At 33.0% G+C, this 24,232-nt stretch overlaps 1 protein-coding gene across 1 annotated transcript; it reads right to left on the reverse strand.

Moving 5' to 3' along the window:
• Positions 1-21,108: 21,108 nt before the first annotated feature.
• On the reverse strand, positions 21,109-23,648 carry LOC148601323 (acetylcholine receptor subunit alpha-like 2). Its single transcript, XM_088555844.1, has 2 exons — positions 23,552-23,648; positions 21,109-23,159 (listed from the first exon to the last, which is right to left on the reverse strand). Exon 2 carries the CDS (start codon positions 23,051-23,053, stop codon positions 22,103-22,105), a length of 951 nt encoding a protein of 316 aa, XP_088411970.1. The 5' UTR covers positions 23,054-23,159; positions 23,552-23,648; the 3' UTR covers positions 21,109-22,102.
• Between the last annotated feature and the right edge of the window lie 584 nt (positions 23,649-24,232).

Consider the following 24,232-nt stretch of genomic DNA (forward strand, 5'->3'; position numbering starts at 1 on the left):
TGTTAACATTTGAAGAACACATTGCTTCGATATACAATCTTGTATGAAAATAATCTTAGTAATGATACATTTTATACAACGTAATATGGTCACAGTGTGTGTACACTAAACACTTAAGTAGTACTCCAGCTAAGAATCATGCAAAATGTGATTCATGGGTGAAAAGCCTACATATTTTTATTTTTTTATATTTTGTTTGAATTGCCATAGTAAACAGAAAATAACATCATTCCTTTTCTTAAGTCGTGTTCTAAAGAGATAAAAATTATAAAGAATGCAGTGTAGATTTCAAAATTAAGGGAGATAACTCGGTAAATGACACTCAAATCTATTTGGATTTTCAATGCCGATTATCTTCTAAGAGCAGACAGATTAGGATGAATAATTACACGTTTAATAATATAAACCCATAAAACAATTACTTAATAACAAAAATAAAAAAAATATGTAGTCTTTTTCGGGATGTATCACATTTTTTTGATTTTACTTTATTCTTAAAAAAACAACTACTTATTTCCAATTTCTATTAAAACAACTTGGCAGATATTTAAACACTTGTCTGGATATTGATTCAAGATAGTTGGTCTGAACTTAAACTCCTACTCAATTTAATAATTTCTTATATGTTTTTAAACCAATAATTTTACTATCAGAACCATATTTGCAAGTCCAAGGACGGGCTTCGTATTTTTCCCTGATTCTGAGCAGCACACAACACGCATTACTTTATCAAACTTAATTTCATAAGGTCCCGTGCAGGTCCGGGTGTCAAAAGAATAGGCCTGCGACTAAATAGTGCTCAGAAACCTAGCCGGGGGCTAGGCGCTCTACCCACAGAGCAACTGGGATGTGTGCCCCAGATGGTGGAATGGGGTACCCCTGGCGTGTTACATGCTGGGGCTGTTAGGCTATAATACGGAAAACTTGTTGGGAAAGATGCCACGTTCCTCGCACGTTAAAGAACCCTGCTGTGGCATTCGATAGGAGTAAAAACCTTTGCACTCCGCCACAGGAGGCTAAATTGCCCGACCCTACCCATCCCTCCCTTTTATGTTGTGGCAATCAAGATTTGTCGACCCTATTATCCTTGTGTCCCATCCCTTTTTTTATTTCATCATCATCATTTCATGGCTGAAATATTGCTGCTCGGGCGTTAAACCACAACAATCAATCAGATGAAAATTTGTGCGACATATGAAAGTAGAACTAAAAATGTCTTTGATTACAGCAAAATCGAAATATTATCACCCATTTCCAAGAAACGAGAATAGAACAAACTGAGACATGAAAAACAAAACACAAATCAAACCACAGGAAACGAGATATCAAGATTCTACAGAAAACATAAATAGATTGGATATGTTAATTAACAATAATTCTAATCATGAGATTCTTCATTCTTAAAGCCGTTTTTGATTGGTCGAGAACGTCGTTGCTAGAAAGTTCATACATGCATGAACTGCGCCAGATCGTTCATACATGCATGAACACCAGTCAACTTGAAACCAATATGGCGGCCGTGTAGTTTGAAAAACTTCGTCAAGTTTGTTTACAGAGTAATTTTCAACTCGGGCAAAGAAACTTATAACTGAGTCTGACTAAACCCTTGAAAAAACCTTTAAATATTCGTTCGCGCTCCCACACGTGTGCAAAGGAATGCGTGTGTATTGAAGCGTAAACATAAACACAGTGTATCAATATAACCGACTGAGGCTCTCAGAGGGTAACTTTGACTATCGGATTGAATTATAAGGATTGAACGGCTATTTACGGTCGTTCATGCATGTATGAACGGATCTCGGAGCTCCCAAACTCAATGAACGGCCGAAGGCCGTTCATGTAATGTTTGGGAGTGGAGAGATCCTTTCATATAATGAATCCTATAATAAATGCTTGTATGTATACAATTTTATATACATGGCGCAACAAGGAGCTTAACACAGAAAAAATAACATGATTATAAAGTAAAAGGTGTAGTATAAGTAAATGGCCGTAAAAAGTTATTAAACTCCTATGAGAGCCTCAAGTGTAATTTATAGAATAGACAAAAAAGAATCCTTGAAATATGACTAATGAATGCTGGATTTTGCGCATTGTTGACGAAGGGCGAGATAGGATAGGTAAACAGTTGTCTTTTTATTAAATAACCCAGTGTACCGGACCTTAACACTGTAAATAATTTTTTTATTGCTTTTTACATATATATATATATATATATTCGAATTGCATATTTTAATTTTACATGAATTAAAAGGCTACTTTCCCTTAACAATTTCTGCAGGCCCGTCTGATATCTATTCCGAATTGACACGGAACGTCTATCGCATGCAATACCTCGTAATATAGTATGAAAATGCAGGATACCGAGGGTTAATATACGAAAAACAACCAACAATACAATGAAAACAAATTATTCTATTTCATAAAACTAATCAAGGGTCCGGTTTAAGATAAAAAACGGAAAGATGCAGGTATAATGAAACACTTGATCAAAGTAAATGCTTTGCAATTTGTCTACTTTCTTTGTGCGAAGAAGGTGACGCTACTATGTTCATGCTCCTAGTTTTTAGTTGAGTCCGAGTTGCTCTTTTATTTTGTTGCTTTGCATTTATTTGCGTATTATTTGGTTATTTCATGTACTTTGTTGTGTGTCTGTTTTACCAGTCTAGTCTTTGTCCTTAAATACAATCTTTCGATTTCCTCTAGAATCTTGGTCCCCTTGATTAATCTTTCTAATCAGGACACTTGTAGACTAAAAATCATTACACCCTTCCATTTAAAGAAATAACTACTTTTAATTTGATACTAAGTTCACAAATATTGTATACTTCAACAAAGCATTATAGGTTTAAGGAACACTATGTAACTTTTGTCAGTCCCTTTTACTGTTGTTCTTACTGCTTATTCAATCATACAAAAAACGTTCCAAATCTTAACAAATCAGTCTGTACCTCGATAACTACAGTTTGTTGCTGTTGTTTCTAAGATGTAATCATTTTGAATGAAGTACTCAAATACCAGCGAATCAACTTCGAACCCACCACTGAGTGCGTCTGTGACAATAACGTCCAGCATGTGCTCACCTGTATTAAAGACTATTGTTTGCTCAACAGAAATTCTATCGTCATCTGATGACAATTCAACAATGTTTACCGATTGCATTTTTATGGCAATTTTGTTCAAACATTTGTCAATTGTTTCAATCTGTCGACCTTCTTTTACGATGTTGATACGGGCAATTTTCAGTTTAATTGTTCCTCTTACACAGAACATCTGCCTGATGTATTGACCTTGACGCAGGTAAACCACTACCTGTCCATCATATCCGTACCTTAAACCTTCACTAAGCTGCTCTGTAAAATTTTCTGCTTCAACGATTAAGGATTCTGTACTAAAATTCTCTTGAAAAACTTTATCTTTAAAAACTAAATTCAAATGTTCGCTGCCGTTACCGCAATTAAGACAATTCGATTTAAGAAATCCAATTTCATGTGAGCTATACAGCAGAAGATAATCAATTTCAATACCACTGACCTCGTCGTCTGTTTCAATTGACCACATTAAATCGTAATTACCCCTTGCAATTACGACGGGTGAATTCATTTCTAGTGATGCAAACTCGTTCCATGACCCTGTTCCCATCAGTTCCTTTGACGAAACATTGTACCCGTTGACAGAAAATGTTATGATTGATTTGGAAGTTTTAATTGTTTTTGAATATCGTACATCAGACAACAATTGAAAGGGATGACTAATGTTAAGGGTACATTGGATAGCATTCCCATTCTTTAGAAAAAGTGACAAACCGTTTGATGCCTTTACACGTTGTTTGTTGGAAACTGTCACATTTGTAAAATTTTCCCCTTCTAGAATAATTCCATTTACTTTTGCAGCTCTTAGATTTATCGATTTGGACAACATTTTGAGATGATCATCTATCAACATATACCTAAAAAGAAGTAAACATATTGTACTAGATTATCGTTTCATGGGATGAGGGTACCGTCCTTGAATCAATCCGCGCAATGATTTGACGGATCGATGACCGCTGACTGATTGATCGCTGATGGATCGATAACCGATGCCCGGGGTCCCATCTGATTGCTGTTTTGTTATGTAAAATGACGGATAATCTGTTTAAGATAAAAGAATTGTGAAATAAAAGTATAAATTGATGTTTAAATCTTTTGCAGTATAAACAAATATGCGTAGAATTGACAAAGATGAACAAGGAAACCATAATATACAGTGACCGCTCTGTGGTCACGTAATGCGATCACCGGTTTAATGGTTCTGACATAGTACTTGCATCTCAAACGGAATGGTGGGTTAAATCTAGGTTTTACAGCGCGCATAACATTTTCTTCCATCGCGGCGTGAATATTCCAGTGGTGATTAAAAAGAATTTGCATGCTATTGTCATAATCGGTAAATCAGCTGTCAAATCAGCACAAAGTACAATTTACAAACAAAAACAATCATTACTCATTCTTTGAGAAGAACCTGAGTTTTTTCAACCAACGACTGATATCTAAAACAAAGAAGACATTTTAAGACGCATTTCTTAATATCCTGATTTAGGAGTCTGTTACGCAGATATTTATGGCGTTCAAGGAAATCAAAATAGTTCTTGCGTGGCGTATCAATTGTGAAATAAAACACCATATGCAGGAGATGAAGGTTTTGAGAAAAAAATTATTATATTAAAATCAAGCTCGTCTATTTTATCATAAATCTTAGTGCTGAGATGATATTTATATATCTATTTATTACAATATCAAAGTAACTTTTTTATTTCTTGTACAAAAAAAGAAATTGTATCCGAAATGTCACAGTTTCACAATAAAGACGCTAGGAAATCATTAATCGAATGCTCGTGGGATAGCTTTGTTTTCCTTATTGAATTTGCTAGATTTGGTTTGGTTCGTCCTCTTAACAAATACTATCTTTGCCAAGCACGCGTACAAAAGGATACAGGGTTGCAAATTATATTAATCAATATGATTTGGTTTGGAACAAACTCTCTGATTGGTTATATTAATTAATATGATTTGGTTTGGAACAAACTCTCTGATTGGTTGGTTTCAGGTTATTTTGATTATCCTGTCTTAGTACTGTGGTGTAATTAATGTAAATTGGTCTGCGCTCTTCGATTCGAATAATCCCAAACAGAAAACGCTTTGATTAATAAGCAATTATCAATCTTTGGACTGCAATCCATTACTTTGCAAATTATAGGGAATATTTCTAATATTTGAACAGGTTATATAAAGAAATCTGGTAGGGGAAAGTTTACATTCAGTATGAATCGCTTTGCGATTTAAAATATTGTACTACCGCAAGACAGGTTATTTCGCATAACTTGGCAATATTCCTGATAAAATATTTCCGAGAAGGTTGACAGGCGGTGGTGTTGCTCTTGTGGGCAAATACGCTATAACTCCAGGTCATACTGTCAATTAGTATAAAACAGGGTCTGTGTATTTGATTAAACGTTCCCGTTCTGAAATGCATGAATTACCGATTTTCTCTGGAAGAGGGTTATGTTGTTACAAGATTGAAGTCATCACTACAGACGTTTTATGGTCATCATCATGAACCCGTGGATCTTTATGGTGTATCCATCTGCACCATGAAAACTGTTCAAAGGTTCATAGTTTGTCTACCCGGACTTGACTTTTTATGAGCAACTCGGCGAGTGTTTCTAGAGTGGATCGTTACGGTGTATCCATCTGCGCCATGAAAACTGATTTATTCAATGTGTCATAGTTTTTCTTTCCTTTGTCGTCTGCTCCAGCCTTGACTTTTTATGAGCAACTCGGCGAGTGTGTCTAGAAAAGCAGAGAACGCTTACCCTAACCTGGTTCAAGCTTCCAGTTTTCAGTGGAGTCCGAGTTGCTCATTTGCTTTTGTTACTTTGTATGCATGATTATAGTGACTTCATGTTCTTTGTTGTATATGTGTGTTTTCCATGACTGGTCTTTGTCCGTGGATAACATTCTTCTGATTATGCTATAACCTTGGTTCCCTTGATTATTCTTCCATAAATGTTAAGCTTTAATTAACATAATTAGTCAATCAATCTTTACACAGGCTGTGTTCCTACTACTTAATCCGTCGATTTTCATACCCTCGCATGAACTACATATTTTTTGAGAATCACTCCTGGGGAGCTACAAGTGGAGAAGAGAAATCACGGGAATCAAGATTCCAGCGGAAATTAAACGAACATAATCCATGATAAAGACAAGACAGGGAAAATAGAAAACAGCAAAGGACATGAAATTACAAAAAAAATAATGCGTACAAAGAAACAAATGTAAATAATTAAACCGGACTCAACTACAAACTGTAAGCATAAATTAGGAGCATCGGTAGGGTAAGTGTCCTCATCTCCCTCCGAGTGGTTCATACAATGTCATGTCCGTGGTAGACGAAAGAAAAAAACAACAAATACCATACTATGGTGAACAAATAGGTTCTCATGGTTGAGATAAACCATGCCGATCCACGAATTCGGGATGACGATCACAAAACTTATGTAGTGATGACTTTAATATTGTAGGCAACATACAGTTGAATTCTTCATTTTCTGATTTTAATTAGACTAATATAGTTAACCTTGCTAATTATCGATGTATATTCACCAAGGGGATAAACTGTAATGTTTTGATAATGGATAAAGTGTTTCTAATCCAATTTGTTTAATGGATCAAAAGAGACATCAGTTTACCTTAAATAAAATAAAAACAAACTACAATTAACTTACATTGATTGTGATTTGGTTGAATTCGTACAGCTTCTCTGTGTGCAGTTGTTTGAAAGAAACTGGAAAAACAAAAATAACAACAAATGAATGATTACACAAAAACATACCAACAAAACATATTGCAGTAAGTACATAAAATTATTATACACATACTGCCTGCAATTGAGGGTGGTATACTGGATTACCACAGAAAGGAAGAATATCGCCCGAGACTCCGTCTCGGGCGATATTCTTCCCTGAGAGTGGTGATCCAGTATACTACCCTCAACTGCAGGCAGTATATGTTATATTATACTGAATATCTTTTTAACCAGTATACCACTCTTCTATTGATAAACAAATATCAAAAGATCTATTGACTTGATATTTCTCATTGTGAAGTGTTTTTTTACTCTGCGAAACCATCCTTAAAAATGTTGGCGTCCTTGTTTGCTATAAGTTCATTAATCTTCATTAACCTCGGCAAAAGCCATTGTAACTATCGATTGGTGTTTTTTTTTTGTTTTTTTTTTTTGGGGGGGGGGCGGAAATTAGAAAATGTACAGTAATACCGGACTGCCCAAAGGTAAGGACAAGATACATTTTCGGTCGGAATGGGTGGTATACTTCACTTGAAGGAAGGATGGTATACTGGAATACCACTTATCCTTTTATCCAATCAAAATTCTAGAATTTAATATGAAGTATAATACATAACTTCATAAGTATAAGTAATTTCTCTTTCGTCTACTATGGACTTGAATTTTTAATGAGCAACTCGGTGGCTGTTTCAAGAAAAGCAGGGTACGCTTACCCTAACGGTGCACCTAGTCCATGCTCCCAGTTTTTAGTGGAGTCCTAGTTGGTTGCTCATTTACATTTTGTTACTTTTTATGTTTTGGTTATTTAATGTTCTTTTTGTGTATGTCCTTTTTTTCATGTCTGGTCTTTGTCCGTGGACTACATTCTTTTGATTTCCTCTAGAACCTTGGTTCCCTTGATTACTCTTTCACTCTCGGACTTTCACCCATCAAAACGTCATAACTTTGATATCAATCCGCCATTTACAGAATTTTGAATTCATGTTGAAAATATCGATAAAGTATGAAGAAAATCTATATAATAAATAGGATAATCAACTGGTTATCGTGAATAACCAAAATATGATCACTTATGCTAACACCGCTTGCGGATTTAATTCATGCATGGAACAAGTTCCGCACACTCGTTAAATATAGGCGTTCATCGGCACTCGTGATAATAGTTTGGTTATTCACTCTTTCCAATTAATTATCCTTTAATATTCAATACGAACAGACATATTCTAGTAGTACTTTTTTTTTAAAACTCATCATTGATCTCGATCGAGCTTCTGCTGTTAAGGATAAATCAAATTGATATTTTAGTACTTTAGTTTTTGCGAACTTTTAGTAACCGCCAAATAACACAAAATAAAATTGCTGCATAAATTACCGATTTATTCAGTGATTTAAATACTGTTGAATTTCACTTTACCGTGTGAAATAAAGTTGATATTTCATTGAGTCTAATAACAACAGATATGTGAACGCACATGCGTTGGTAAATACAAACAAAATTACGAATAATAAAAACAGAAGGACAAATCAGAAACATCGGCATCCAAAGACATGGCCAAGGCGTGAAAAAAAAAACAGAAACGATCCAAATGACTATTCAGTAAACAATTTCTTCATATTAAACTGCAAATGCTGATCACTCACCCAAGGTATCTGTCGTTTTTCCATATAGATATACTGTTTAGAATATATCCAGTCTGCCTCTGTCCAAACAGTGTCAAATAGCAAGCATACACGATCCGTTCTATAATGATTAAATGATTTGCAAACTTCTAAACAAGCGCATTGTTCTGCGCAGAAAAACATGGTGTTGTAACCTCTTAATATAGCTGCTGTATCATATAGTACGCGAACATTTTTAAACTTGAAACTTCTTATTGCTAAAAATGGAAATGGTAGCAAAATTAAGATAAAGTAAACGGATACTGTATGAGACTTTCCCATAACCGATTTGATTAACAGTGTCAAATATTTAACGCATTATTTTGAAAAGTATTGAAACGAGTCTCATACATCAATGATGCAGGGTCTTTTATATTTCAGTCTTAATTGATTGACATTTCTTAAATTGATTCAAATTAGGGGTTATACTAATTAATTATTCATATTTTAGACAAATTAAACCTTACATTTTTTTTAAAAATACTGATGTATTGTAGTGATTACAAGACTGTATCCTTTGGTCCGAATCATCAGAAATATTAACACATTTTTTATAGAATCAATACGAGTGTTGAACCCATTAATATGAACATTTTGTTTGTCACGTATAATTATTCCATTTTGAAAAACCCTGTAAGAGACTAATTACTCGTTCTTTGTTCATTTGTTATCTTTATCTAAAACAATAGCACAGACTAGGGTAACATTACTTTTGATTGATTTCCACAAACCTTAATTATTTGTTAAAAAATGAAATTGCAAAATTAATTGAATTCTCATTCTTTCCTTAAAGAAACACCATCAATATTTTGGTTAAAGCAACTTGTATAAAATATTTTATTAGAATTCTGCTGCTGTAAATGAGTCTTTGTTACTGATTTCGGTTTTATTTATGACTGTGTTTTGGAATTGAACCTTAACGCTTTTTCTCATTTTGTATCTATTTCAGTATTTTAAGAATCATTTAAGCAGATCTATTATGGAACAAAAATCAACTTGTTTCTAGAAAAGCAGAGGGTGCTTACCCTACAGGTGCACCTGGTCTATGCTCTAAGTTTGTAGTGGAGTACGAGTTGCTCATTTACCTTTGTTACTTTGTATGTATCATTTTGGTTATTTTATGTTCATTGTCGTATGTGTCTGTGTTCCATGTCTTGATTTTGTCCCTGGATTACATTATTTTTAATTTCTGCTAGAATCTTGGATACCTTAATTACCCTTTCTATAAGATTCTTCATCCGACTTTTCCCATTAATATTATATATATATCTTTATCATTGTTATCGTCTTTGTATTTGTAATATATCTAAGCAAGACTTAAGTGGGAATTTCATAATTAAAACCACTATCGTCGATGTCACAAAAGTATTTGTTTCTGCCTTAAATCAACACAATTTGCCATAATTATTGAGATTCTGTCATTTTAGTCGTAAACACGATTGTAATTTGCGATTTGAATAAAAAGTCAAATTGGTAATGTTAAAATTACAACGGTGAGTTTAAACTTCATAAATGAATTTACTGTATTTTGATATTTTATGATCATCTTTTTCAAAAAGAGTGAAAATCTTTGGAAAGGGCATCGATTGGCAGAAATTCTTTCAAAGATCTTAGTTACTTTATGTTCTTTGTTGTGTATGTCTGTTTTCCATATCTGGTCTTTGTCCCTGGATTACATTCTTTTGATTACCGCTATAACCTTGGTTCCCTTGATTACTCTTTCAAAGAAAGTGATCAATATTAATCTTTCGTGAGTTTGTCTGTGACATTAAAGTTGTTTTAATTGATAGATATATTGAGATATAACGAGAATAGGTATGGTGAATATGTGAAGGAGAATGTCAGCCCAAGCCACCCATTGGTCTTTAATGAACGACGAGAAAATCCTCACAGTACAGGGCAGACTGAAGTTCGCCTCAAAACACCATTATGTAGAGGTACAGCGAAAGAGTTGTCTATATATATTCAAGAAACATAAACATAAATTAAAAGTGAAAACAAAACCTACATTCTGACAAAGAACATTTCTGGAAATAATATAAAAAAAGTAATTACGAAAAAGTAATCTTGTTGGTTCTAATTTGTGGTATATAAATACACTTCAACAATATATTTTTGTTGGAAACTACGATTTAATCATGATGTTTATAATAGCAACGGCAGTAATGAATCAATGTGATTATATACGCACTCTGTGATGTTTGCTTTCAGGAAATTTGTAGTTGTGAACACAGTATAAAGATTATGAGATCAAATATTTTTTTTTTGTTTTTAAATCTAAAGCAATACGATAATCACTCTTAAAAAACGTTACTTGTATTCTTGTCGCAATTAAACGACGTAAGGAAAACATTCAACAAAAGTCATTTTGAACGTATTCTGAAAGTGATGCAGGTTTTTCTGTAGGCTGCGCAAAATGCAAAAATAGGTACGACGCAAAAATTAATGCGTTTACAGTTGTCAGTTTCACAAGAAGTGTTGACATTTTAATTATATGCCAAATAGAAATCTTAAACTAAAACAATGAAAAAGAAAAAAAAACATTTGGGAAAGTAATGGTATCAAGATAAGGATGAATAGCCGAACAAAAAGTGGTATTCAATAAACATTAGGTACTTCAACTATAATACCCATGGTATTTGTACACAGTCTATCATGTTTAAACCTGGTATTTATAGAAAAAAAATTGTGTATTTTTTCTAAACTATAAGTGAAACATGCATACGTGAAAGTTGTTACAACTTACTAAGCGTCCTTGGACAACAACAAAAAATATGAACAAACAAACACTTCAGTTGAATGACTAAAAACTTTAAAACAATATTGCAAAATGTGTCAAAGTTATTGTTATTTGATGCCAATTTGTTTAATTAGTTCTTAATGTTTATTTAAAGGAAACTATAATAACAAATACTTTATTCGAAACGTAGTTGTACATTGATTAAATTTTAAAATTTTCTCTAGAAATGTATTTAATGTAAAACTTATTGATTAGTTCATACAAAGGAATAACTCCATCCATATATAAGCCCTGCAGCTTGTGGTAGATCGTTTCATTCGACCTTGACCTAATTGTTTGTGTTGTATGGAATAGACCATCTAGACAATTTATATTTCTAAAGATCGTTTTACATTTTCTAGCAATGTTCACGCACTTCCGACATTCAAGACCAATTTATTGGTAACTATCTTACCGATATCATTTATTATTGTCTACTCGATTAAGTCATACTAAAAAAAGTTGTGGAGAAAAGCGTAAGTTGGCACTTTTCTTTTATTTCGGTTTCCTTTAAAAAAAAGATGATATTTCATCAATAAACCATTCGCAAAACTTCTTTGTGTTTATTTAAATAGCTTTGACTTATTGGCAGGTCACAAATTTGATATAATAATCATCTTAGATTAGACGGGGTTGAAAGCGGAAAGTAATGAAAACTTAATCAAAGAAGGAGAGCCTAAATATCGTCTGACAAGTTACATCCTGCAAAACACTTCAGGATTAATAGATATAATGTGGTCGAAATAACCGGATAGTTCCAAATAAGAAAAAGAAATTGAATACAGAGTAAAGTACTCTCAAACCATCCTCATTAAAACAACTCGATCAAACCACAGCAAAGTTGCCCAAAGCCTACTTATATCCTGCACGTGATCGATAAAACCTCACTATCGTAATACTTCGTCCTTTTACAGCTTGTACTTGCTCCATATTATTGTAAGTGCTTTAGTTCTTTGTCTTGTTTGTTTTATTTTCAGTTATAGATATATAATGGATTTAACTTGATTATCTGCCTTGTTTGTATAGTTTTGACCACGTACTTAAATTTGGGTGTATCTGAATCATTCTTCTTTTTATTAATATTTCTCAGTTGTCCTTCTTCTTTTTTCCTCAGAATTTTTCTTCCTTTTTTGTGTTTTTGAATTGTCTTTCCATCATCGTGTCTATGACTTTTCCTTCTTTTTGTGTTTCCAAATTGCCCTTCCGTCTTCATGTTTCCGAATTTTCCTTCTCTTTTGTGTCTCCGAATTGTCTTTGTATCCATCTTTTTGGCTTCATGTCTCTGGATTTTTCTTCTGTTTTGTTTCTCTTTAATTTTAAAGTATGACTAGTTAGAGTTGTCTTTCTTGTTATTACACATGGCTGTCTTACAATAATCAATTCGTAGATGACAACTATGTAATTTTCCACTAATTTTAAATATACAAACAATTAGTAGCAGCAACAACCTGCATGACGATTAAAGGCCTGATGTTCCGCTGTAAAATAGGTTTTTAGTCAGATCACTAATAACCGACTATTGCCTTTGCTTCTGAATCCACGGCCAACTAAAACATAATAAATATAGGAATGCTAGATTGAGATGTCACCACAATAGAACAACTAGATTCGAAGAGATAGATTTTATAGGGCAATTGTACCAGTTAATACACAGTTCAGCATTAGATTGATTGATTGATTGATTGTTGGGGCTTAACGCCCGAGCAGCAATATTTCAGCTATATTCAGGCGATGAACATGAAAGGGATGATACAATGAACATGAAATTTCAGCATTAGAAAGCAATAAACTTATTATAATAGAAATGTTGCACTAAGTATGTTTGTTTATTTGTTCATAAACAATATTACATTTACTTTCTTACTGTTGATGCATTTACATTAATTTTTGGTTTTATCTTTGTATCTGTATTGTTCTTTATGGGGAACTATGTTTACGATTTTACCAATAAAAATGCAGGTGACAATAATTACGAAATACTACCCGCACTTTCAAAATTTCATAATTTTGTCTTTTACGAGAGTATCAAACAAAAGATAGTCAGTGTATTCATTTTATATAATCCAGTCCAAAACTTGACATACTTCAATTACAAGTTTAGCTTCTTTAAAAAGTCTTCGTAACTTCTTATTTTTATGTTTGAAGTATATAAGTAAAAATCTTGTTCTTTAGTTTCAAGAAAGATTTGGCATTTTGTTCTCGGAAAATTGATGACTATTTTCGTAATGTTGGCTTTATGCTTACTTTTGCTACGGGAAGTAAACAGTTTGAGATGTATTATGTGCACACAGTGTCAATTCGAAGCTTTGTGCAATGCCTGACCTTTGATATGATGTTCAGTTTTTTTACCTCGACCTTAGAGCAGGACATTTCTTAAATCACGTGTGTATTTGGACCTAATGGGTCATTTATACAAATTTGTGGGGGTCTTATTTCAAGGACGTAAATGAAGTCTGGACCTAAAATTTAGTATAGGGGTCTTGCTTTCATAAGCTTGGCATTATTGCTGCACATTGATTAGTTTATTATCTGGATACACCCTCTATTTGTTTTTACAATCATACCAAATTTCATTTATTAAATTGTAATAAAAGATATTTTGTAGTTATTACTGATAATGTGAAGACTGTCAACTTTGATGCGATCAGGACTTATTTTTAGTAGGAAAAGTTGTCAATGTGATGAAATGTTAAAGAGTAATCACGGGAACCAAGGTTATAGCATTATAGCGTTGTTTCCAAAAGATCTTTCGAATTTTTCAGGATCCACATTGAATTAATACCACTACGGGAGTAACAAGTGTTGTGGTAGGACTGCAGACCCTCTTTGACAGTTGTGAGTATAGAAGTTCAATGTTTTGAAAGAGATTTGGTGGTACATTTTGCGGATCAAGCTATGAAACGTTGTTTGTATGGATTCTTGTGGACTTTAGGAATCCAGTACACAGACGGTAAATCATAATCATCGTCCTTGGTAGAGAGACCAAAAGAGAATAGCACAGATTTATGCCTTTCCACAATCTCTTCTTTGGAGAGTGTGGTAGCAGTATAGGTCTTATCACTGCTATTATTTCCTACGTCTACCTCTGATAATAAACATTTGATGTAAAACGTTTTGCAGACAAAAACAATATTGTTTTGGGCTTTGTCTGCTGGTACGACAACATACTTGTCATGTATAGTAAACAAAGTTTTTGCTACATCGGGGTCTTTGAAAACTGATGTAGCTTTGGCACTCATTGTCCTACTTAAAACTTTCATTAAACCCTTTCTTTAATTTCTAAATAAGTCAGAAGAAATTAACGAAGTATTGGAAGACCCCGATAAGTAAACACCTGATGGTCTGTTTTCGTTACCTTCACCAATCCACAAAAATGTTATTCAATGAAAAACTAAATGAAATTAGGGTCGTTGATTTTTGTCCAAATGGCAATACACTATTACTGACTGCCGTTTTTCCGTGACAGGTCAGAAGCAATCAATTTTAATAACTGACGTTATCTTATTATGATTGCTGAACTTTTATTTTCTGTAGATAGTGATGGCAGAATAAAATGCATAAACGTGCGCCTATTGTGTAAAACAATTATTGTTCAAATTTTGATTTATCATGGTTGACTGTTACACCTTCCAATCTTTAGCTCAATGCAAGGCATCAATCAGGAATGGTTTTAATTTAATAGTCATTGTAAGTAGCAACCTTGACATGCCAAAACTATATTTTGACTCTTAGATTAATACAGAACCTCTATTATAATGATCATAGAGAATGAGAATATCTACTCGTATTTTGACTAAGATACTTCCATACTGTGAGAGTACTATTTATTTTACGTGGGGTACCAATTTTCGTGGTTTTTCGTGGGTAGGGTAAACCACGAAATTTGGTTTCCAACAAAAATGAGATTTCCATTAATATTTATATAGAAAATATCAAAACCACAAATTCAAAAATCGACGAACTTGTGCTTCTTTCCTAATCCACGAAAATTAGTATTAACGGATCAAAGTCTTTTTACTGTACTTCACATCGTTGTATAATAACATTTTCAACTACAATGGTGGCAGTTTTAGACTGCGTTTCTATAATTTCCCATAAAAAAGGTTTTAAATTCCACATATGCACTGCCGCTTTTGCAATGTTTTTGAAATTGACAATGTTTTTAAGCTATGATACTGTAGCATATCAAAGGCAATGATACAATCTTCTCGCCTATATCGATGGGCCACATTAATTTGTACGGAAAAAAAGGAAAGAAAAAATGGAAAGTTCATTCCTCTTGATGAATATTCGTATAATTGTCCTATTGGAGATTACTATTTTGATATTAAACAGAAAATGTTACAATGGCATTTTGTTTTATATTGCACATCAAACATGCTTTTCTTTATTACATATTGAAAATGGATATGGTGAATATGTCAAAGAGACGACAACCCCACTGGTTTGAAAATGTCAGCACAAGGCAACTAATGGATTTTCAATGAACGATGAGGAAACCCTCACACCACAGGGAAGGCTGTAGCTGGTTATTACCATAGCCTTTCGGATGGAAGATCCCCGTACGTCGTAATCGTTTACAAGTTTATATGTATTTAAGAATGTGTTCCTAGTATCGATAGAATTTTGTGAATGTTGTACGAACTTGTGATATCGAAAACCTTGATGAAAGCATGGGAAAAATCACCAGTATACCTTAACAATGAGGGGACTATAGAAGCCTAAGGCTTATCCATTGACAAGGTAATCCAGGAAATTGTTCCCTTTTGTAACTTTTAAGGTAGATCATATCTATTACATGAAACATTTTTTCTATATATTTTTTTCTATAAAATGATAACGAAGTGAATCGAAGTAATATTTTTTAACAATTTTATACAATAATTTGACATGAAATTCCTTCAAGGGAAGATATTTGTCGGGAAATGTGTTGTTTTTTTTTTGCAAAAGGGATATAATTGGCGGTAACCTGTTCTATTGAAAATGTATTAAATATGACATAATTTCAGGTCGGTGTTCATTATATGAAGTCATTAGAAACTCTACCACTTACAAAATATGTTAATTCAGGGTCATCCTTGAGGAAACTAGGAAAATTTATTTACTAGATATAGTAAGTACGATCTCCCATAAACCTTACTTGTAAAACAAACATTTTGTTCACATAGACAGCCGTATAATATCACTTGTAATCAAAACACCAAATACGATTGCGCGAAATACTGTGAACGTACTATTTTTCGTGGGTACCATTTTTTCGTGGTTTTCGTGAGTAGGTCAAACCACGAAATTTAGTTTTCAACGAAATTGATAATCCCTTTATGTGTATACTGACAACCTCCAAACTACGAATTTAAGGATCCAAGAACTTCTGTTCCTTCTCTAATCCACGAAAATTGGTATCCATGAATTAGAGTACTTTCACAGTGGGTGTTAAAGTAATACATAGTGTAAATAGGAAGTATAAAGTACGAAATGTGATAATATGTTCACTTTATGTTAAACATGCCACTTTTAAAGAGAAATGCGTTCAGAAATACAATCATATCATATTGATCATATTGATAAAACAAAATCTTTATTTTATAATCATAGTGAAAATAAAGAAATTTAATGTTTATGGATAGCAATAAGTACACAGTAAAATGATATCGATTCAGGATATATATTATTTGTAGGTTTAATGATGCGTTACTAATACAGTCCGTTTTAAACTTCATGTAATTAAATGTACAAAGGTTTACGTCAGTGAACACAAAGCTTTGTATAGTGTTGCATTAACCTCAATTATGCAGATCAGAAGATTGCCAAACACAAATGAAGTATTGTTTGTCTGTTAATGAGAGAAATATAAACCTTCGGGTATGCACTGTCAGTCCATTCAGTTTCTGCTTATGTATTCAAATTTGATCAGTAGGTCGTATACATACAAACATGACAGTTCTCGCCAGTAGGGAATCGTCTCCAGAAAACAGGCACTATTTTATCATGGTTAATGCTTTGACGAAATCTTTCTGAACAACTTACTTCAACGTCTATTTATTCTCTGCTTTTTCCTTTTGGATTGTTCTTCTGTTGTTGATTTACTTCTTTTTTTGATAAACATATATTTGACTATTGAATGTTTCCATCTGATTTATATCAGAGGTCCTTTTCACAAAAAATCTTAAGTGTAAAATTAGTCGTAAGTTATGATGTCATAAAAGAGTTAAGTGTTGTGACGTCACAACCTGTGACTAATTTTACTCTTACGATTTTTTGTGAAAAGGTCTGCAGAACCATTATTGCGAAGATTTATATATTTTATACACCCTATTTGCAAAGAGCAAAAGATACTTAGAAAAGCAAAGATTGGGCATGTTATCAAAATGCATGCTGGAATTGTTGATCGACAACATATTTACCAAGTGTAATGGATGCGTTTTTTCAACAAACGGTGAGTATTTCAAAGGGAACAAATTGTGCAGCAATACTTACCGACATATTCTTTCACTCCTATAAGGCTGACTTTATAACTAATCTAACCCAGATAAAGGAACATCGTTTGGTTTGATCCTTTGATTTTACTTTCGGCTTTAATGATGACGTATTATCATAAGACATCCTATTTTTGGAAATGTTTCACATCGCATCTACTCATAGACCTTGAGTTAAATGACTATAGACACTTAAAAGTCAGTCCCATATCCTGATCTACACTTGTAGATAGATTGTAAAGGAAAACTATTGAAAACTATACAACTTCCCTTTCTTCTGTGGCAATATCCCTTCAGCATCTGCGTATTGAGTTTTTATATCATAACTGATTTGTTGTGCCAGGGCTTGCCGTAACTACGCTATTCTTACAATCAAGCTTCTTGAACAAGGTTATATTTCTACAAAATTGAAGTCATCCCTACACAGGCTTATGGCTGTCATCATGAACTTGTGGATCGTAACGGCCTATTCATCTACACCATTAGTATCGATATTTTCATAATATCATAGTTTTCCTTCCCTCTAACATCAACCCCGGACTTGATGTTTTATGAGCAACTCCGCAGGTGTTACCAGAAAAGCAGAGGATGCTTACTCTCCCGGTGCACCTGGTCCAAGCTCCCAGTTTTTAGTGGATTTATTATAGTTTATATACTTTTGTTTCTTTATTCTTGCTATTTTGGTTATTTTGGTCGTTTCATTTTCTTTGTCTATTTTCCCTGTCCACCTTTTTTATACTTATAAAACGGATTAATACAATATATACTACGTAAGCATGCTTTGTACAAGTTGTATAGAATGTGGTTATTTTTGTGACTTTTTTCAATATTTTTTGTTGTATAAATTCTAGGGGTAAGTGCAACATATGATGACGATGTGACAAAGTTCATGTACAAGTTCCTTGGGTAATAAATTATATTGAAAGGCTACTTGTTGTACATATTAGTACAAATTCTCTAACGTTTCATCAAAATAAAATAAAAATCGAAAGTATGAATGAAAATATGCATTAAGGGTATTTTAAATCCCACAATAACGAACCGTAAAAGAAGCGTTAGATTCATTTAAATGCGTATCAATTACCTGAATTGAAAGTAATATATATAATGTGAATTGGCGTTTCCAGTCACTTAATCACTTTGAAAGTAATATTGTAATTGCATATGAAATATATGAAGGAAATTTCAATATGATGTCTATCAATGTTATGAAAGGGTTTTATAATTCACAAAGAATTTTATTATTGACACGAACTATCAATATTACTGTTTGAGAGTTAAAAACAGTATTGCATTCAATCACAAACATTGATAAACATAACAGATCAAAAAGATTAAAACAAAGTCGATTTTTTTTTCAAATCAAAATCAGCACCGCTATACCCAAAAGTGATGGAAAAAAATCAAGTTTTTTGTGCAATTATTACTTACTTTGGTCACAACATCCTACCAGAATTAAATAAACCTCATATCAATCAAGAATGCCTCAAATGAGTATTAATAAAAATTAAAGTGGTGAATTCGAAATATTTTTACACTTTCTTGCACTAAGCTTTTGAAGTCAAACCAATTTTTGACACTGAAAACCATGTGCTTTACATCAGCAACCATAGGCGTATGGTTTCCATGGCAACCAAATGAAAAAAATACAAAATTATGACTATTAATAGTATTTTCTTTCAATTGTTATACGGTAATTTTAGGTTCAATTTCTCATTACCGTCTTTATGACGTAAACTTTATGCTCCAAAGTATCTTTATGCCCTACCTCCTATGGTTAATCAGGTATATTGTTTCTACAGATTAACGGAATGAACCGAATGTCCGACATCCATAGGATTATTTATATGCGTTACATATGAAATGTGACCATGGGGGTTGGGGGGCTCTAACTATATATATTGTTCCAGAAGTGTTCCGACAAACGGGTTTGCATTTGAATATTGTCTAAAATGGGGTATAATTTTGTCACTGACATTATATTCTTATTGAAGTGAGTTAAAAAAATTCTAATATGACGCCTTCATATCGTCAAACAGTATATTTCGGTACAACCCCACCATTAGCACCTGGGCAGTGCCTCTCTTTCTTTCGCTGTCGCTTCGATACAAAACACTCATTTATACAATGATTGAACGGTTGAGAGGTTATCTAATTGAAATCAATTATATAAATACACACATTTAACACATGCGAGGACCTAAATATACAAATTTAGTCCAACTTCCATACGGGGGAGGTTAAACGGAACACCCGTAATTTTGGGCTACGCCTAGGGAAATTTTTGTTACAAAAAGTACCGTATTTGTCATATTAGAAAAGAAATAATTTCCCTCTGGGGGTAGAGTTGTTCTCATTTTAACATGGGTTTGGAAGTTATAATCTCATTTAACACCTCGCTGGCGCACGGTGTTTAATAATTGAATATAAATGCTGTACCCATATTAAAATGAGTACAAATTTACCCCCTTCACAAATTATTTCATAAAAATTCAAAAATATGTTTCAATGTTTTCAGCATGTTAAGTAATTAAGTAGCCGTCTTTGTAAGAATCATGCAAAATCTGAAAAAAAGTGATACACCCCAAAAAAGGCTACATATTTTTATTTTTGTAATTAAGTTGTTTTATGGGTCTTTACTATGAAATGTGTAATTATTCATTCAAATCTGCCTGCTCTTAGGAGATAATCCACATTGAAAATCCAGTAGATTCTATTGTATTTGAGCGCCATTTACAGAGTTATCACCCTTAATTTTGAAATCTACAGTGCATTCTATATAATTTTTATCTCCTAAGAGCACGGGTTATATGAAAAACCACGTGTTAATTTCTGTTTACTGCGACATTTCAAACGAAATATCAAAAATAAAAATATGTAGGCTTTCCAACCATATATCACATTTGCATGATTTTTAGCTGAAGTGCTACTTAACGCATGATTTGATATCCATACAGTACTTTATGTATTTTTCTAATATTCTTCTGGCAAGGTGTTTGTATTTTTGCGTGTATGTATTTTTTGTATGGTATGTAGATATCCATGAAAAATGTTTGGAACTGGCCAGGGTATGAACTACCAGAGGAACAACCAGTGTTTAATAGATGTCAACCCGGGAAACGTGACATTATGTTGTCTATATTTGTTGTAAATGGAATACAAAAATGACGATAACAAGATTTGGGATATTTATACATTACATTATAACTTGCAGCTTTTTCTACAAACGACGGAATACTTTCTTTTCTTTTCTCTTATAGGTTTGATGATATTAATAACGTTCACGGGTAAACTTTTTCATGTAACATAAAAGTGAAACGACATACAAATTAAGTAACAAAACAATAACAACACACATATATTTTCTCTTATGATTTTTTGGGTTAACCGTACATTTAATATTGTTGCAAAGTTGTATACAATTCTTTAACAAAACTTTCAAGAAATAAACAAATTGTATAAAAATCGGTGAAAGTTATAAAGTAATCAAGGGAACCAAGGTTATAGCGGTAATCAAAAGAATGTAATCCAGGGACAAAGACCAGACATGGAAAACAGACATACACAACAAAAAAACATAACCAAAACCATACATTCAAAGCAACAAAAGTAAATGAGCAACTCGGACTCCACTAAAAACTAGGAGCATGGACCAGGTGCACCGGTAGGGTAAGCGTCCTTAAATTTCGAATACCGAAGATAAACAGGAATTTATTCTTACACATTTGAATGTATTGGTCAACGCATCAAAGAATTCTTCAAAAGGCTGGTGTGAACCTGCCGTATCTGACAAAGAGATTTTTATAAAACTTAATTTGTGCTATATGTAAACATGCCAGTGAAAATTTTGTTAGGTCGATATTGTTAAGTCATGTCATGTCAAAACACACTTTATAGGTGTTAACCGTCTAAAATTCCAAATTGGGTGATCCCCTCTCAAAATTTTCTCAAATTGGGAGATTTGCCGAAATTTTGCTTAGCGACATGTTTATTTTCAGAAGCAGACCTTATTTGAACTTAATCATTTTTTTCACTACGACATATCTTCATGATAACCCATCCCGTGAAAGATGACACGCAATGTTTCCCTATCTTTCAATGAGTAATTCAATGGTCTTTATCATAATTTCAAGATCAATTTGTTTTGATAAAAATGAAATTAATTCATTATGATTTTAAGCTAAAAATATCGAAATTAGAAAGTTTCCTTTGTGACTTAATTTTCCGCTTTGATAAGGGCAAGTATGCGGTATTTGTAAAGAAATATCGGAAGATTTAACACCAATGAAATTTTTTTCAAGACTTAAAGGATTGGTGTTTGGTATTTACTTTGCATATTTCAAGCAGCTGTATACACAAAGTAAACAAGTATGATAATCACAATGAGTATGTATGAAACTAAAAAGAACAATTTATCAAGTGCATGCGCCATGTCTCGACCAGTAAACGGAGAACTAGAAACAAACTTGTTATCCTTTTCTCTGCCATTTTTAACCTTTCTGTTATGCATTTTTAAGAGTAGTTCGCCAAACTTTCCAGGAGTGTAATTTGATTCTCGATAAAAATATGAAGCAGAAATAATGACTGCAACTACAGTTAATCCGCTTATCATCATTATCAAAATCATTACTATTAGCAAAAAACACATCGGGTTTGATGAAGCTGGAATCGACGCTGCCACCAGTGTTAGAAAAATGGCATACGATAGTAATATCGTAACTGCGAGAGAAATGCGTTCTCCTGAATCTACAGGAAGTAGAAACACTAACGGGTTTAAGAGACACAATAATAAAGTTGGTAAGATAATCATTACAATGTAATAAACAGGTTTTCGTGTAATGGTTAAACTTACTTCATAAGAGTAATATCCCGTATTTAGTTTTGGATATGCCGATGTGCTTGAAATTTTCCAATTAGAATTTTCCGTGAAATAGTCCGTGTTGATAGTTGTAGATGTTGATGAGAACTTGTATGTTTCTGTACCAAAACCCCAAGCTAAAAATTGCAAGGCGCAAGTTTGGGTATCAAGTGGAAATTTTGATATATCAGTGGAGCACTTAGCTTCTAAAATTCCTCCAGGACTAAATATAACTTGACCATTGGAGAATATAATAGCTTTAAAAGGCGTATCTGAACCAATAGGCTCGAGTTTTTTGGCGTTATTTACAAGGTAAAGTAATGGTTTCCATACGTCCTCTGCGTTTACTGGAACGAAAGATTTTCCTCCATAATTCGAGGGGTCCCATGAAAAAGATGTATCAGACCAATTAAGTGCCATAGCACCAGTCATGACAAGTGTCTCTTCAATTTCCTTGAATTCGTTTATCGAAAGAAGATAAAACGATATTCCGATATCGACATTTGTAGAATGGTTGTTTGTAGGCACGATATTCTTTCTGTAATCATTAAATAAACTGTCGTGTAAATCCTTGACATTCTGAAGCGTTTGACTGTCTACGAAATGTGTAACTTCATGAACGGTAATTAACAAATACAAAATCCTGTTTACGAATTTCATTGTAACTTTCATTTAACACATAACCATTGCAGTAACCTTTTTACGTAAGGTATGAAAGTGTTTGACTTTTACAAAAACACATACAACGAATTATATCTTAAATCAGTCCATTTCAATAGTTGCATTGAAACTATCTTTCAACGATTTCAATAGGTTAGTTCACAATGAAAAGTAAAAAAAATGGTTATAATCCGAAATAATAATGACACTTTATATAATAGGTTTAAAAACACCGTTCTCTTGTGTATTTGGTTGATAAAGATTACTTACATTTTAACTGATCGTAAACCGCCGTCTCATATTTAATATGTATATGCTTCACCACAACTTCATTTAACAATTAAAGATCTTAAACCACCAGTGTAGAAAATTTTTCAATGACGTACCATTATGTTTTGTTACAAAACTAATCAAATTAATTGAAGTGTCATCCTCCTTTTATTTACATTAATCCTTATTAATCAAATAATACAAAAGCACTTTAATCTAACTGTATCACAATGCGCAAGGTATAAAACCAAATGACATCTATTTCACTTTATTCCTAGAACCGTTTTTGATTAATTTGTTAAAATATAACCGATGAGGAACACTATAGAGAATCTTATTTTATTTGTTGAACCCCTAAAATTAGTGGTGATTTAAAGAAATCAATCAATAAAATCAATTATCTCAATTGATATCGTTCATCTGTTTGTTCAACGTATTCGATCTAACGTTACAAGTATTTACCTTCAGTATAACATTTAATTGTGAATAAAATATGTTTGTTAAATACCTCTCCATATAAGAGCCAGTCGGTCTTACAGAAACGCTGAAAATGTAGAAATTATTGTTCGGAACTTTTATTGTTGAGAAGCATTCGACTCACCAAAGACATAATCAATTAATTCTTTATATTATAGATCCAGTATAATGATTTTAGCATTTTAAAATTGAAATGTTATATAG

This window comes from Perna viridis, chromosome 12 (genome assembly GCF_037379345.1).
Source record: "Perna viridis isolate PV_CMFRI_1.1 ecotype Kerala chromosome 12, ASM3737934v1, whole genome shotgun sequence".
Taxonomy (NCBI): Eukaryota; Metazoa; Mollusca; class Bivalvia; order Mytilida; family Mytilidae; genus Perna; species Perna viridis.